Below are 16,395 nucleotides of genomic sequence, written 5' to 3'. Positions count from 1 at the left end.
CTCTGATGTTTCCAGCCACTGTCCTGATGTCTTCTGTTGTCTCACAGGACACTGTAGACATCCTGGTGGGTTGGCACATTGACCACACACAGAAGCAGACACTCACCCAACAAGTCTCAGGTCAGTAAGCGCACGTTAGCGGCCAGTACCTCTGCAGCTGTTTGACATCAGCAGGCTTATTTATAACCTAGTGGGAAGGAAGAGCATTGAAAAGGTTAATGAGAAAACAGGAGCAACATTTTCACACATTTTCCCTACCACCATTGGGCTTTTCCCTGCTGCACGCCTCACACACTGAAAAATCGAGCAGTGGTTTTTACCCCTTTTGTACATCTAGTTTAGATTCTATTGCACCTGTTTAAATGTAAGGACCAAGCGTGCTGCTTGGTCAGTATCCTGGATTAAAGTCCTTCATGGCCCAGAGTAGTATTAAACTCCACAGTTTGTTCTTTTTATTCAGTGTGTCTGAGAAACACTTATGAATAAAACTATTAAAGATGTACATGTTATATTCTTTGGGCTTGGAAAGTTCTCATTGATTCTCCCAGGCATGTTTTGAAGGAGCGCTGAGTAATGCATTTGGATGGATGGCTTGATGTGTAAACATAAATACACCTGCAGCTCTGCTCTCCCTGTCTGTGCTTAGGCTGGTTACAGAGCCTGGAGCAGTTTTGGGTGGCCGACCTGACCTTCTCCACCACATTGCTGGGACAGTTCTTGGAGGATATGGAAGCATATGCCGAGGTGACGACACCGAGCCGCTCAGCCAGTTATACTTATTTAGAAGGTGCAGTGACGAGAAGCAGCCAGTTACCTGCAGTACTGAGTTTATTCTGGGCCATGTCCCAGGTGTCACCTGTAGGCTGCTTCTAGAACTGCTACGATTTGTTAGATCCCTCCCTGGCAGTTCGGTCTGACCACTTGTACTTGAATGAAGTATGTCAGGTCGTCTTCACTCTGTTTAAACAGCTGTGCTCAGTACTGGCAAGTACAGTGAAGGCTGAGCACAAATACCGTTGAAAAACCCAAACCTAAGGACTGTGGTGAATGAGCCATGCTGAAGCTCAGACCCTGGGGAAAGGTCTCGCTCCGGTCCTGACCTGATGGGCTGTCTGTTGTAGATCAGCTAAATTTAAGTCACTAGACTTCACTGCACCTTATACCGTTCAGTAGGCTTTATTTAAATGTACAACAAACTGGAGCCAGTGTGTTTGGGTCCAGTTTATGCTCAGACTGGAAACCCTCAAAGATCTTTGATGGTATAAAATTGGATTCTCTCACCAGATAATAAAAATTAAATAATATCACATATCTCGTGCTTTGGCTGACTCTTTGCTCTCTTTAGGATCTGAGCCATGTGGTGTCAGGAGAGGTGCTCGATGAAGATATCCCCCCTCCCTCAGTGTCGCTGCCCAAGTTGGCAGCTCTGCTGAGAGTTTTCAGCACAGTGGTCCGCAGCATCGGAGAGCGATTCAGCCCTTTCAGAGGACCTCCCATTACTGAAGTCTATGTCACAGATGTAAGAGCTGCACCTCTGAGAACCAAACCCACACTGAGCAGTGCACTCACTGACAAATGTGGATCGCAGTTTGGAAATACCTTACTGTTAAAATGTGTTGGTAAAAGGAGCACGTTTCCTTTGATGAAGTACTTAAATATACACTAAATTTACCAAAGTGCCTTATTTTCCAGTAATATTTAGTTTGTTCTAAGAAAGCCTGAGGAGCAGCTCATCAATAAGACGGTCCTACCACAACGTGCTGTGGTAGTTGGATAATGACAGATTTGACACAGATATTGATTTTAGTCACAACAAGTAGAAAATCAGAATTTATTTCACCTTCTTTTTACATAACTCAGAGTAACTGAGGTTTATGGACATTTAGATTCATTCTTTTTTTCCTGCACATTTATTGTTATAAAATTCTCATGTGTGAATTTGACCGTTAAAAGAAAGATGCAGATCTGTAGCAAGGCAGTTAACATTTACTATAATCTGAGAGTGCAAAGTCTGAGCTTCATCACTTTATTCACTGTTCTCTGTTTCCTGATCTTTCCAAAGGTTCTTAACCGGGTTCTGGCCTGTGTGACTGTGGCAAAGCAGGTGCAGTTCTCCGAGGCCGTTCTCACAGCAGGGAATGAGTGTGTGGGTGTGTTGCTGGCCAGTGTAGAGCCCTGTGGGCAGCTGATGGATGCTGTCCTTGCCTATGGTCTAGACCAGCTGGACTGCTGCCAGGCCTGTGGGTCAGACTACAACCTGGCAGTGCTCAATCTCCTCACTCTGGTACAGTCACCTAACAGGTTATATATACTCATAGACTAAGATGTGTTCATTTGTATGCTCATAGCCTGATTGACAAAGTGTAATGAACCCTACACTGATATTTTATGCTGTAGTTTGACCTGTTATGATTATAATTGTGATGAGCCAGTTTTCTTACAGTCTGTGTTGCAGATAAGTTTTTGTCACTTTCTGCACTAAACATTGTGATTTCCTGTAACAGCCCCCTGTCCCCACCCCCCACACATTCTTGGTCCTTTGATTAAAATGAAATCTGGAACTGCTACAACTTGTGGAAAATTCTGTGACGGTCTAAACAATTAGCAAGCCTGACTTTGACTTGTTCAGCATTGTGTGAGGAAAAGCTTTTGATTGAAGGTCGTGTTGCCTTTCAGATTGTAGACCAGGTCAACACCAAGCTGCCCGTGTCCTTTGTAGAGAAGCTGTTGGCACCAGACTCCCAGCTGCTGAAGCTTCGCTTTCATCAAGACAAAGAGGTTTGGCTTTATTCAGTCTTCCTGTACCACCTTAATGGGCTTGACATATATTTTGCACATCTAATACACTGGTGGCTCAATCCAAGGCCGCTCCAGTCTGCATACCAAATGTCCTCGGGCAACGTACTGAACCCAAGTGGCTCGCTAATGCAAAAGGCCTTCACCTGAGAAACAAGCTAAGATTTTACCAAGAAAAACATGTTATATATATCAGAACAGGAACATGCATGAAGTTCAGTTGTATAGACTCAGTGTGTTTGGGGAGGCCCAGTGTGTTCTTGGCTCATTTGTAGGTTGGGTGAGTGAAAATAATTTGAACATTTTTTCTTTTGATGAGTGTAATCTGTGTCCATGTGCTCCCTGCACAGGTCATGTCAGCTGTACACGGTGTGTACCAGGCGCTGATGAGCCTGAAAAACATCCCAACACTGGAGGCAGCTTATAAAATGGTGTTGGGGGAGATGGCGTGTGGTCTCAACAGCCTGATGGAGACTCTGGGTCCCCTGAAACCAGGGACCCTCTGCCCCAATATCCAGCACCCTGCTTTTGCTCCCCTCACCCTACCGCCAGAAAAAGCCCAGTTCACCATCATCTTCAACCTCAGCACCTTTACCACCATTGGCAACACCAAGAACTCTCTGATTGGGGTGAGCCGTTGTCTATTGTTAAACATCACAGAGGAGCACTGTAACAATGTCACAGTACTTCCTTTGATGTGACTGGTGTGGTAAAAGGTTCATATTAACTTTACACTCATTAATATATCTAAAGATATGTTCCTGTATGGCATGTTGGGACATGCAGCATTGCTGGGTTCATCAGTCTGTTAAGCCTGCGTCATTCAGTGTCTGCATGACAGCCATACTGGTATTCCTCACAGCTTCATTCTGTCACACTCACAAAATTAACACAATGTGTCCCAGTACTGCAGATAGGAGGCCAACAGTGTATTTTTTGCCCGTCTGTCCAGCAATATATCAGAATTGTTGTCTGAAGGCCAGAAAATGCCCAAAAGATTTACTTTCCCCGGTGAACCATTATAGCAAATGCCATAATGGTCCACTTGATAGTCATATTTTATTTATTTAGTTTATTAGTATTTTTATTTTGAGTTATCAAAATCATAACAGACTAGACCGGAGACGGAAAAGAAGAAAGAAAGAGAAAGTGGGCAAAAAGTTAAACAGAAGGAGAGGGAGAGACTGGGAGAAAGAAACAACAGTGAGAGTCTGCTTCAATACCTGCTGAAGAAAACAACACAGCAGGGAAACCACAGCAACAACCAATATATGCATAGATAACAGCCCTGCCCCCAGGGCATGAAACGGGCATGGAGGAGACCCGGGCCCCAGAAGCCCCCCAGAGCATGAGAGCCCCAGGAGGACCACTGCAGGGACGGGGAGCCTGAGATGTTGTAAGATAGGTGGAGTGTAGGACCTGACCTGAAGTATGCAAGCATACAAGCATGCATTCCCACCCTCAGGCACACATACATACAAATACTCTCACACAACATGGAGACACACAGGAACACACCATCACACTCCCCATACACACACTGTACTTCAAGGTCCAGGCACAACAAGCCCAGAGGGGTTTACCACGACTACTTTATTGTTCCTCAGCCAATCAGCAGCGCTCGTGCAATTGTTTCACTTGTTTTTAAGATTTCACCTGTTTGCACTGCCCCAAGATTCAGTCCATGGTCTGTGTCCGCATCCTCTTTTGGTTCATTACTGTTTTTGTGTGTGTGTGTGTGTGTGTGTGTGTGTGTGTGTGTGTGTGTGTGTGTGTGTGTGTGTGTGTGTGTGTGTGTGTGTGTGTTATATCTAGATGTGGGCCTTGTCGCCGACAGTCTTCGCTCTTCTAAGTCACAATTTGATGCTGGTCCACTCTGAGTTGGCTGTCTACTACCCTGCTATCCAGTACGCTGTACTCTACTCCCTGTACTCTCACTGCACCAGGTAATACACCCACATGTACTGTGAACAGAATCACTGCTGTCCACTGCAGCATTCTCAGTTATGCAGACATGACTACAAAAGGGATGGGCACCCCTCTTAATCTTTGTATTTAGGGGTTTTCAGTCCAGTTGCAACGGGAGTATAAATCAAGCAGACATGCGGTGTGCCTTTATGCACACTTGTGAAAGAACGGGTCGTTCTTTTCTCAAGCTAGGCGCTGTAACAGGATGCCACCGTTAGTCCTTTTACCAAAATTCTTCCCTTCTAGATCTTCCACCACCAACTGTAACTGCTGTTATTATAAGTGAAAGCAGTTTTGCACCTGTTGTTTTGCTGATTGCTACTCACCGTCATAGTAATGCTGAATAAGAGCCGCTATCCTGAAGAATCCTGAAGCTCCCTTTCAGTCGATTCACTCAGTACAACACATGAGTATGAGATATCACGCCCCCACGTGTCCTGGCTGAAGAAAGCTTTGTTCATGCCTTTAAGGGTCCACCTGCACATATACCCCTCTCATCACAGTCATCCCTCAGTTCTTACGCTCTTCACCTCACTGAGTTGGACTGCTGCTAGTTAGGTTGGCTTAACTGCCCGTGTTGGTGTTAGCCTCCACTGTGCAGTTAGTGCGTAGGCTGCCTGCAGAGTGAGCAAAGCAGAAGTCTCCTGTTCACCCCTGTCCTCAGAGGTGCAGTTTCTCTTTGCATGACAGCAAACACTACGATGTCTGCCCATCTGCCTGGGGATTGTCCACACTAGGAGAGCACTGACGGAGCCCGAAGCCTGTGCATTTTGTCTGCAGCTCCGGCACTCGACCTTGGAAAGACGGGGAGACGTTTGTGGAGAAAGTGCTGAGGCGGACAGCTGTCGCATGGCATGACCCTCTCCTCTTCAAGTCTGGGGCCCCAGCTTTGTCCTAGCCTGAACACAAGGAGCGTCTGGTTGATGCCCCTGCATTTAGCTGGGCTGACCACATGGAATATGTTGATGGGTTAACTGAAGACGAGCTGGAACCATGCAGGAACGCTGACGGTCAGGAAGATGATGCTGTGTTGGGCATCAGCTTGGACATCTATGGTTTGTCATATGATGAGCAGGAGCGTCGGCCCAGTGTGCTGCTGCTGCTGCGCTGACACGATGACATCTCTTTGTTTCCCTCCTCAACGCGGTCAGAATTGTCACGGATTACATCCAGCGTGCGTCCCGCTCTGCAGCGCTCTCCCTGGGCAGAGGGATGGCTTCGACAGTAGTGGTGCAGAGGCACCTGAACAGTTATAGATATAACTGTTCATTAGAATATCCCCTTGGTTGGTCTAGTGTTAGGTCTTCTGGAGGAGGAGTAAAATGCCCCCAAAACCACTGACTTGTCTGTCTGAAAAAGGAACATTAAGTCAGGTGATCATTTTGTTTTGTAGCTCTCTGCATCATCTGAACCATGTGGCTGTTCTAAAAATTGTTGCTACAGAAGAATGCCATTTGAGAAAATCCAAGCTCCATTATTACCAGTGTATGTATCCTACTGAGAGGGCGCACAGAAAAAGAAGTGAAAGGAAAAAAATCTGGAAATGGCTCAGCTTCTGCTTTTGCTTTGTTTCTTCTTTTTGCTTCTTCAAACTAATTAGAAACCTCGCTGGATTTGAACTCTGCTCACCTTCTTAGTACGAGTGTCTCCTTGTGCATCTCTGGGTGCTTCCAGACAGACATGAACTCATTAAAGTGGCCTGGCCCTCAGGTGCAGGGTCCTACCTGCTCAGGCCGGCTGGCTTCTTGGCTGTGATCCAGGTTTGGTGTGGACGTCTACAGTTTGAGCTTCACCTGTGGTGGGCCGGTGTCGTTATACGCCCACCCTTCAAGTTCAAGGGTTGAAATGTTCCCACATTGCAGGACACGCAGCAGATGTCCAAGTGGTTGTCATGGGACATTCTAACAGCAGCAGTGGAAACCCAAACCTGATTAATATTTTATGGGTGGTGTTGTAAAAGTAGCTGAATGAAGAAAATCAAACAAGTTTGTCTTTTGTCACTGAAGATTATTTGAGTGAACTCTAACAACAAATTGTGGAGGAAATAGAGTTGTGTGAGGGTTTGAATGGCTCCCAGACCAAACTGAAGTAACAGTGTCTCTCGATGTTTCTGTTTTATGGCTGCTTCTCTGATCTGATGACCTCTTCTGTCTCTGTGTGCAGGCACGATCACTTCATCTCATCCAGCTTATCGTCGTCTTCTCCCTCTCTGTTTGATGGTGCTGTCATCAGCACTGTAACCACGGCAACTAAGAAGCATTTCAGCACACTGCTTAGTCTTCTTGGAGGTCTGCTGTCCCGGGAGCATCTTTACCCTGAGGCCAGGTTCTCTCTCTCCCCATTTTTAACCAAACACTAAATGTTCACTGTTTAGCTAAATACCTCAGTAGCTGTCTAACGACGACAGCAACAGATCAAACCAGATTCAACATATAAAGCATTTTGGATACAGTTATTATAACAACCTTGCCTTGGTTTGTTAGGAAACTGCTTCTCACCTGGGCTCAGGAGATCTCTCTGCTGATGAAGAAGTCAGACACCTACAGCCCCCTGTTTTCCCTGCCCTCTTTCAACAAGTTCTGCAGAGGAATTCTGGCTAACGGTGAGAATAAACTCCAGAATTGTGCTTTACACAGGGTTCATCACTGAGCATGTTTAATGCTGTTCTTGTTTTCTGTGGACAGCTCTGAATGAAGATCAGAGTATCTGCCTCCAGACCTGCCACACTATACAGGTCCTTTCTTCATCACTGTCTACAGAGCTGCTGCAGAGGTGAACGGCTTGCTTCTGCCCTGCATGTATATGGAAACATGTGATGCCTAATGTTTGTTCTCTTGTGTTAAAGCCTCTGTGTGTGTGTCTTGTGTGTGTGTGTGTGTGTGTGTGTGTGTGTGTGTGTGTGTGTGTGTGTGTGTGTTGTGGTTGGGGGTCTCTTAGGTGTACAGATGTGTGCAGAGTGCAGTTGGTCCACTCAGCCATGAGGGTGAGGCAAGCTTATGGTAAACTTCTCAGGACAATCCCTCTTGATGTGGCTCTGAGGTAAGACTTGCTGCACAGCTGTACCACTACAAACTTGATTCATTCACATGATTTGATATATACATCGTTAATGTGTTGTTATTAACAGTGGATGTCATTCCGATTGCTCTGGTGTAATATAGCAGCATGACACAGCTTTGATACACTAACAAGCTCCACAGTCTTGTTCCTGACGTCGGCTCATACTCAGTAGGATGAAATGTTTTGGATAATTTGCCTTTGTGATGAAAGCTGTGGTATTCGCCCTACAGCAGAATATATCCATCTCTGTGATCACTACAGAACACCAAGTTCAGACTTGGGCCAGCTATGAAGCATTTGGTGCTATGGCAGCTGTTGGCTCCTGGCTATACCGAGCCTAAACTCTCTGAGCTCCACTTTAATGAAAGGCAGTAAATAAACCTGCTGTTACTTTGGCTTGTGTGGACCTGGCTAATGATTAGCTTAGGTTGTACCTAGTCTGAACAATAAGTAGAAACATTAAATGGGGGAATGATCATAAAAGTGGTCCAGGTTAATAACTACAGACTACTACTACTTATACAGAGTATTACTTAGCCTTGAGTTGAGTCTAACTACAGCCTGGCTGGTCCCACTTCATTAACCAGCTGCTCGGCTAAAGCTGTCACACAGCTAAAGTGAGTGCAGGTTGTTGCATTGTGCCTGACTGCCATTTTTCAAATAAATTAAATAGTTTTGATTAAATGTATGAAAGGCAGCTCAGTTTCTGAGCAGTCTGTACAGTCATCTATGACTCTATCCAAGCTGCACACTGACAAATGTCATCGCTTTTCGTCAGCACTGTGTCATAGTTGGGGGACAGTTGGTGTTAGATGACCACTGTTTGAAACACAGCTGTGACCCATCAGGAGATCGGATGCATGTTCTCAACATATGCGTGTATATTGCTTGTTCACAGTAACCACAGCCATCCTGAAATGAGGAAGATCTCTCTGGCCATTCGCCACCACATGAGCCATGCTCCAAGCAGCACTTTCCACCCCCAGGACTTCAGTGACCTTATTAGCTTCATCCTATATGGCGTCCTGCACCGTGGAGGGTAATGGCACAGTGACAGCTGCACAGAACTCTCAGAAAGTCTTTTGTTTTACAGTCCCGTGGGCATTTTTTATTTTTGGTAGTCGTGTATAGGTTTACACAGATGTGTGTATCATGACGATTTTGAGTCCACTATAGTGAGAGATTTATGTCAGGTCTGTGTAATGTAAGGGAAATCTGTGATGCATGCTTGGTTTTATGGGTGATATGACTTGTGATGAATAAAAATGATCATATCCTGTATCCACAGCAAGGACTCCTGGCTGGAGCGCCTGTACTACAGCTGCCAACGCCTTGAGAAACAGGGTGGCCGTGGAAGTACTGATGGTAGCAAGCCAGATGTGGTGACCCGGGCACTGCTAAAAACAGAGGTGTTGCTATGGCAGTGGGCAGTTTGGGAGGCTGCACAGTTCACTGTGTTATCCAAACTCCGAACGCCTTTGGGTCGAGCTCAGGATACCTTCCAGACCATTGAAGGTAAAGTGAAGAGCTCATGTGACTGCATTCACAATAAGCATCATTTACTTTCAAGATCTTTTTTGAAACCTCCAGAAGAGGCTTTTTGTAGTCGGGAAGTGGAAATGGTTTTCTCAGATACATACAGACGCCGTCTGTCAAAGGAATAAAACTGGGACAGTTCATCTACAGTTTTCACAAACCATTTTCTCTGCCTTGTTGCAGGTATGATCCGGAGCTTGGCTGCACACAGTCTGAACCCCGAGCAGGATGTGGGAGCTTGGGCGGGCAGTGGAAGTGACAGTGATGGTCACCACTTAAATCAGCTCCGCCTCACTTTGCTGCTTCAGTACCTGGAGAACCTGGAGAAGCTCATGTACAACGCCTACGAGGGCTGTGCTAATGCTCTGACAGCTCCACCAAAGGTGCGCAAAGACAAACTCCACTGCATTGGGGGTTGAAAATTAAATAGTTTAACATTTTGATACTAAAGGGGATGATAGAGCCTCAAAGTTATATCATTATTACAAGTGTCCTTGAATTTTGTGATAAAGGAAAAAGGTGCTGAGTCACAGTTTATCAGTAATTTATGAGTGCAAACAAAATGAATGAAGGGCATTTTTAATCTTTTGTCCTCAGGGAGTAATTGTCATTGGTGATAGATCGTGCTATAGAACCTGCTAAACCTTACATATAGCCTGCTCTATAATGTCACACAATAAAATTGAAACAGCTATTTTCTATCTGGGATTTGGTGTCTTGGATCGATTGACAGGTCTTGCTGTCTGTAGCAGACGTGATGTTGTGATTGCCATTCTGCATTCTTTTTTATTAATAATCAGTCCTGTGTGTAAATGATCACGGATGCCTTTTTCTCCGCTTCTCAGGGAATTCGGACTTTCTTCTACACGAACCGTCAGACGTGCCAGGACTGGCTGACGAGGATCCGCTTGGCGCTGATGAGAGTTGGTCTTCTGTCTGGACAGCCTGCAGTAACTATTCGCCATGGGTTCGATCTGCTTGCAGAGATTAAAAACAGTGGCACTCAGGTCTGTATTAGTAGAGCATCCTCTATGTATTTATGTATTAGATGTAGTAGAAATGTATATACAGTGAAAATATTCATATTACTTCACTTGTTTGTCATGTTACAGTAATCAGCACTGAATGTAGTCCATTTTGGATTGCACATAAAACAAGTGTGTACACAGCTGCAGTGCTGTCAGAGGCTTAGGATGTAAGTCACTGGATTTAACTAGCTAAGGTTACCATGCTGCACAACCCTTCTCCTCAATTCACTGACTAGCTTCCTGTTTGCTGATGACATCATTTCCTATTACAGACTTTACTGATTTTAAGGTGGCGCTCTTGAGTTACAATTACATATTTAACACCTTAAACTGCCAGCCCGCCTACAGTTAACCAAAAGGAACTCTTTGACCTGACTCTTTGGTCATGTCTGGAGGAAACCAGGCACCGCTTATTACCTGGTCAATACCATCCCACACCATCTTCCAACAGGACAAGAATCCAAGGGACACAAGCCAAGATAACAAGAGAGTGTCCCAGCCAGAGTTCAGACTTGATCTGAACTGAACAGATGTGAAAATGGCTGCGCACCGACACTCCCCATCCAATGTGATTTAGAGGTCAAGAGGTTCTTCATAGAAGAACGGGAGAAACTGCCCCAAAATGAGTGTGCCGAGAGGCTGTAACATGACAAAATGTGGAACAAGTGAAGTGCTGTGAATAAGTGCTGTAGTAATTCTGTTTGTCTATGCAAATTCTCAGTGTTACGTTAGGTGGTGTATCATTTGACCATCCTACAAATACTGTGGTAATAAATAGTATCATCTGTCTGGGTGAACTGTGTTTTTGTGGACTTTAAAGGGTCCAGAGCTGGAGGTGCCCGTGGTGTTGCTTGTGGAGGCTCTGTTGGAGTTGCATTGTCCCGAGGCCATCCAGGGCTTGGCAAGTTGGAGTGCCTCAACTTCAGGAAAGAGTATGGGCTGGTTGTCATCGGTTGCGCTGCAGGCTGAGGGACGGTAAGGATTGGCACGCTAACCAATTATCCTCATGGTTCACTGAGATGCTCATTTGTAATAGATTCGTTTCATTCCTGTAATCAGCTGTGCACATGTTTGTATATGCAGGTTTGAGAAAGCAGCCCAGGAGTATCAAGACCAACTGTCTGCAGTTACAGGAATGGACTGCAGCATCAAAGGCTCTGACTCCTTCATGCTCAAACTCTCCAGCAACACAAGCAGTCCAAAACACTGTAGCAATGGTAACTAGCAAACATCCATGTCCCCATAGATCTCAGCATGTTTATTTGTTCACCTAGCACCAGCTAAGTTCAGCTAGCTTTCTAACTGTTCCTGTAGCACAGCTGTGGGGCACACAGCCACTGCAGGTGGGCTGTGGATCACCTGACTCTTAGAAATGTGTTTTTTCAGATGCTTTCTTTGTTTTTTCATCTTTAAGTTTCACTGATGCTATGATGCTTGGTGTAATTTTCAAAAGGTGACAGCAGGAAGACTGTGTTACTGAAGTCGAATGAGTGCTCTCCAGAGGTGCTAAACTTTCTGGCCAACAAAGCCTGTCAGTGTTATGTGGCACTTTGTGACTGGGCTTCTGTTAAGGAGTGGCAGGCCACTGTCAGCACCCTCAAACAGAACTCGACCAATCCAGTCAGCATCAACCTGAAGACAGATTTCAATTACATCCATGCTTTGAGTCACTTTGAGGAGGGCGATCTAGCAGAATGTGGGGTTCAACTGGAGCTGCTGCCTGGAGAGGATTACACCGCTCTTTCTGGCAGTAAGGACAAACTTGGTAAGTGTCCTTACAACCCCAAGTCTTAACAGATGTCTGGATTGTGACTGAGTTGTGCATTTGTAGGAAAACTGGTACAATGTATTTTGTTCCCAGAATGTAATGTAGGCTTTTCAAAGTAATACCAGAGGTATCTGCTAAAAGGCTTGGAACATTTTGAATCTCAGTGACCTTGACGTCAAGGTCAGCTTTTCTGAAAGTCAGATTTATACCATAGGATCCATCTGCTGAGAGGTATAACTGGTGGCTGCTGGTATTTCTAACCCTCTCTTTGTTTTGTGCACATGTTTAGATCTGAAAAGGCTCCTGCCCTCAATGAGTCCAGATCCAACTGAGCTGCAGAGAGCTATCGAGGTGCAGCTCCTTCGCAGCGCTGTAAGTGCAATGACCAAAGTCAGCGAACAGCAGGATCAGAGAGCAGCACCAAACTCAGAGTGAGTTTATTTTTTATGGGTCATTCGTTGTCAAATGACCAAATGCTTCCAGCCTTACCATCTCTGATTTCAAGGGGGAAAAACCCCATTAGGGTAATGAAACCCTTCTTAATAGGAAAACTGCCACACTTTAGCTTTCCATTGTTCATAGTTTGCTCAGAAAGTATTTTTGTGATAAAGTTGGGGCGTTTCAAGCCTTTTCTGATGAATGCCTTCCATTTTCTGATGGCTGTATCTGGAGAACTAAATAAGCTATTAATCCCACAGTGAAATGAGTTATAGCAGCATAAATACAACAGAAAACAGAGCAGCCATATAAGACAAGCATAGAAATAAAAATATAAATAGATGATTATTGAGATATAAATACCAACCTAAATATTATTATGAAAGGACACAGGTGTTACACTAATGTTTCTGGGATGTTATCAGTGCACTGTGTGCAGGTATAGGTTGTTTTCTATATATAAGACGTGGAGTGATCGAATCCCAGATTTTAGCCAGAGATCAAACGTTAGAACATTTTTTTTGTTAATGGTGCAGATAACCACAACCAAGTAAGATTAAAGGCTCTTCTAAACTGATTCCAAGTTTTAACTATATGAATTACACCTGGGTTGAGTACACAGTTTGAGACTGGATGTTTGAAGGGTAGTTTGGAACCTAGTGAGGCTACAGGGGAGGTGTGCACAACTCAAGCTCCTTCCAGTGCCTACCAACTGGGGCTGATGGTATCCCTCTTCACCTGGTACAATAATATTAATACTCTAACATTTACTTTTTTTTTTTTTCTTTTTTTTTATTGTTTATTTTATTTTCACTTGCTGAATACGGGACAGACTTGACTGGTGGAAAGAAAGGGGAGAAAGAAAGAGGGAAAGAAAAACAGCTGAGAAGAGGGACGGGAAAAAGGGCAAAACCAAAACCAACAGAATAAGCAGACAAAAAATATATATATCGATCACCTGGATCACCTGTTGAGAAAGAAAAAGAAAGCAAGCAGAAGAAAACGAGAGTAATAAACAACATCACAATGATATATGGAATATGACAGTAAATACTAAATATTAAACATTATTGTGCAGCACGTAAGATCGACAGCGCACAGTGTGCTTTGAGGTAGGAGCCAAAAAGGGTGTAGTTTGTGTGTGTGAGCACCCGTGTGTACACCTGTGAGCATGAACGCTTGTTTTAAAAAAGGTTCCTTCATGTAATGATCTGCTAGAGGGTGTGGGGGCCACTGCCCGTCCCTCCAGGGCATGAAGCAGGTATGGAGGAGATCAAAACTCCAGACATCCAGAGGCCCTCAGAGCACAAGAGACCAAGGAAGACCAACAGAGGGGCAGCCAGCATGCTATCCCAGAAAGAGCTGAGGAGAGTCCCAGATGAGGGGTCACTCAGCAGCCGCGAGCAGAAGCCAGGGGGTTGCAGTGACGTGCCCGTGAGCTCCGCCGGCAGCCAGCTGTGCCTGAGTGACCGAGCCCCAGGCCGAGAGGCCAAGGGCACCCCATCCCAGTGGCCCGAGCGAGCCCCAGGCTCCAGGCCCCGATAAGCAGCCGCCAAGGAGTGAGCCGGTGGGTACCTGGGCGCCCACCCCGGACACAAAGAACCACCAACGCACCGATGTCTGAGGGCGTCTGCCACCGGCAGGGGAAGTGGTGGGGGAGATGGGCCTCAAACCTTGGAGGGCCTGAGATGTCCCCAGAGAGGTGGCGTCTGATACCCAACCTGACATATAGACACAGACATACAGGCACACACAGATACAAACATCCATTCCCACCCTCATGCTCTCATATACAATTACTCAACACTCACCCAACGTGGAGACAGACATAGAGAGACACTGTACACACAATCACACTCCCCAAGCGTACTCTAAGCCCCGGGTCTAGGTACCCTTGCCCCTGGAGGGGAAACTGCGCCCAGACCCAGGTGGTGTTACCCTTTTCCCTGCGGTGGGAGAAGCAGACTGCCCCGACTCGGCAGCAGCAGGGAGGCCCCACATTCCAGACCCCAGTCGGACGGCCAACTCCTCCTCCCAGCCCCCGCTCCAGCAGGCCGCAGAGAACGGGGTGTGGGAAGACTCAAACCTCCCTCCACCCGCTAATATGTAGTGTTGATGTATGTGTGTTCTAAGGTGCATTTAAAACCCAGGAGGGCATGGAGCTACCTGCCAGAGCAGCAGGTAAGCGCATAGCCCCTCCTGCTAGCCCTCAATGTCTACGTGTATTTAAAATTGAGAGGTGGGCAACGACGCCAGGGGTGAGGTGTACACCCTGATGGTGATTGGAATCCGTGTAGCGTGCCCATCCCCAAGATCCTATATGTATGTGTAATGAGAGTGTGAGTAATGTGAATGTCTAAGTTGTGGGATAAAATTGAGGCGGAGGCAGCCAGAAGGGGACAGAGGGGGGGGGATGTCTCCTCTGCACCCTGGTGACACACCCCTACCCCAAGGCCCTGCATGTGTGGGTGATTGTGGTGGAGCGGGAAGAGGGAGGCAGCTGGAGATGGGGAGGGAATACTCTAACATTTACTACCTGATAATATATATAATATGAATTTTGGAAGTGACATGCATTTTTACGTATCTTTGGCTGCTTTTTATTCTATATGAATGTTGATTTCTGGCTATTACGACTGGACAACAACGGTTTTGTTTAAAAAAATGGGGACACTTAAAGAAATTTAGGATGTACACACATCTTGATAGAGTTAGTTCTTCCTCCTAAAGTAAGAGGCTCTTTCTTTAGGAAGAAGAACCACTGATGATAGCAGACGTTCATCATTGGACTTGTAGAGATCCTTAAAATCATGTGTTACCCATAGAGCTAAATACTTGGATTTTCTGTGGCTAATCTTGAAAGAGTTGGATCCAATTTGTCCCTTGCATGCAGAGGGGCGGGGCCTTAACTCACCTTTTTGAATATTAACTTTATAACCAGATTGTTGTGGGGCGTGGTCTGCTGTGTTAAGACACGGGGACTCAGGGGTTGGTGTGTGTTGTGGTGAGAAGTGATCTGTGGTCCCGCTGTGCCTTATTCTCGCCACACAGATATTTCTCCAAATGTTTAAAGTAACAACAACAAACGAGGGTCTGATATAAACAACTTGTCATCTGTATGAAGAGAGACTTTGTGCTCTGATCTGCTGGATCCCTTTAGTAACCGTTCATAGTTTAATAAAAATTATGAACTGAATCCGTGACAGAGGGCAGCCGTAGCCACTGGGAACAAGTCGATCCTATTGCAGACAATGGAATCACCACAGTGTTGCAGAGGCGTGTCAACCAAGGCAGCCCTACAGCATCCAGGACCTTAAAGAACTTAGGATTTCATCCACCTCCAACCGCCCAACTACCTACAAACTGGTAGTTTAACTGCCTCACTGACCTCACCCCTAATGATCAGCAAGCAGTCTCCCTCATCCACAGAGTCTGCTCCAAGTATTCCTTCCACTGCCTCCAGTTAAAGGCAGCATTACCCCATCCACACTATATTTACACTGTGTGAGTAGAGCATTGCTTTTAGTCACCTGACAATTTGCCAGAATTGTTTAGAGTCCGACCAAAAGTCTTGTTTTGAACAGAACTTCCTCCACACCCAAGGTTGGGAAGGAAGTTGAAGATCCTGTGGACTGGGGCGTCTGTCAGACGGGGCACCAACCCTCTGTCACAGATCTGTTGTGTCTCTGTTCTGGAAGGTTCTGTTTAGGCGCACCGGGCTTGTCCAATTTCCTCTCACAGCAGCTGATCTCTTTGCCTGAGTGTCATAGCAAATCTGTCAATGCAACGCCAATCTAGGTC

The 16,395-nt window shown here is 45.7% G+C and overlaps 1 protein-coding gene across 3 annotated transcripts in view; it reads left to right on the top strand.

Moving 5' to 3' along the window:
* The window catches only part of smg1 (SMG1 nonsense mediated mRNA decay associated PI3K related kinase), a 61,364-nt gene that overhangs the window by 10,655 nt on the left and 34,314 nt on the right, over positions 1 to 16,395 (top strand). For all 3 annotated transcript variants that reach the window (XM_039611148.1, XM_031734319.2, XM_039611147.1), the window contains exons 8-26: positions 48 to 120; positions 647 to 744; positions 1,346 to 1,519; positions 2,063 to 2,284; positions 2,677 to 2,778; positions 3,147 to 3,425; positions 4,612 to 4,742; positions 6,928 to 7,089; positions 7,248 to 7,366; positions 7,449 to 7,536; positions 7,702 to 7,803; positions 8,723 to 8,863; positions 9,113 to 9,339; positions 9,544 to 9,743; positions 10,206 to 10,367; positions 11,209 to 11,363; positions 11,472 to 11,605; positions 11,842 to 12,153; positions 12,446 to 12,587. In XM_039611148.1, coding sequence (XP_039467082.1) covers positions 48 to 120; positions 647 to 744; positions 1,346 to 1,519; positions 2,063 to 2,284; positions 2,677 to 2,778; positions 3,147 to 3,425; positions 4,612 to 4,742; positions 6,928 to 7,089; positions 7,248 to 7,366; positions 7,449 to 7,536; positions 7,702 to 7,803; positions 8,723 to 8,863; positions 9,113 to 9,339; positions 9,544 to 9,743; positions 10,206 to 10,367; positions 11,209 to 11,363; positions 11,472 to 11,605; positions 11,842 to 12,153; positions 12,446 to 12,587 — 3,023 coding nt within the window. The remainder of the gene's footprint in view (positions 1 to 47; positions 121 to 646; positions 745 to 1,345; positions 1,520 to 2,062; positions 2,285 to 2,676; positions 2,779 to 3,146; positions 3,426 to 4,611; positions 4,743 to 6,927; positions 7,090 to 7,247; positions 7,367 to 7,448; positions 7,537 to 7,701; positions 7,804 to 8,722; positions 8,864 to 9,112; positions 9,340 to 9,543; positions 9,744 to 10,205; positions 10,368 to 11,208; positions 11,364 to 11,471; positions 11,606 to 11,841; positions 12,154 to 12,445; positions 12,588 to 16,395) is intronic.

The sequence above is a fragment of the Oreochromis aureus genome, linkage group 4 (assembly GCF_013358895.1).
Source record: "Oreochromis aureus strain Israel breed Guangdong linkage group 4, ZZ_aureus, whole genome shotgun sequence".
Lineage (NCBI taxonomy): Eukaryota > Metazoa > Chordata > Actinopteri > Cichliformes > Cichlidae > Oreochromis > Oreochromis aureus.
This window is presented reverse-complemented; position numbering and strand designations above follow the sequence as displayed.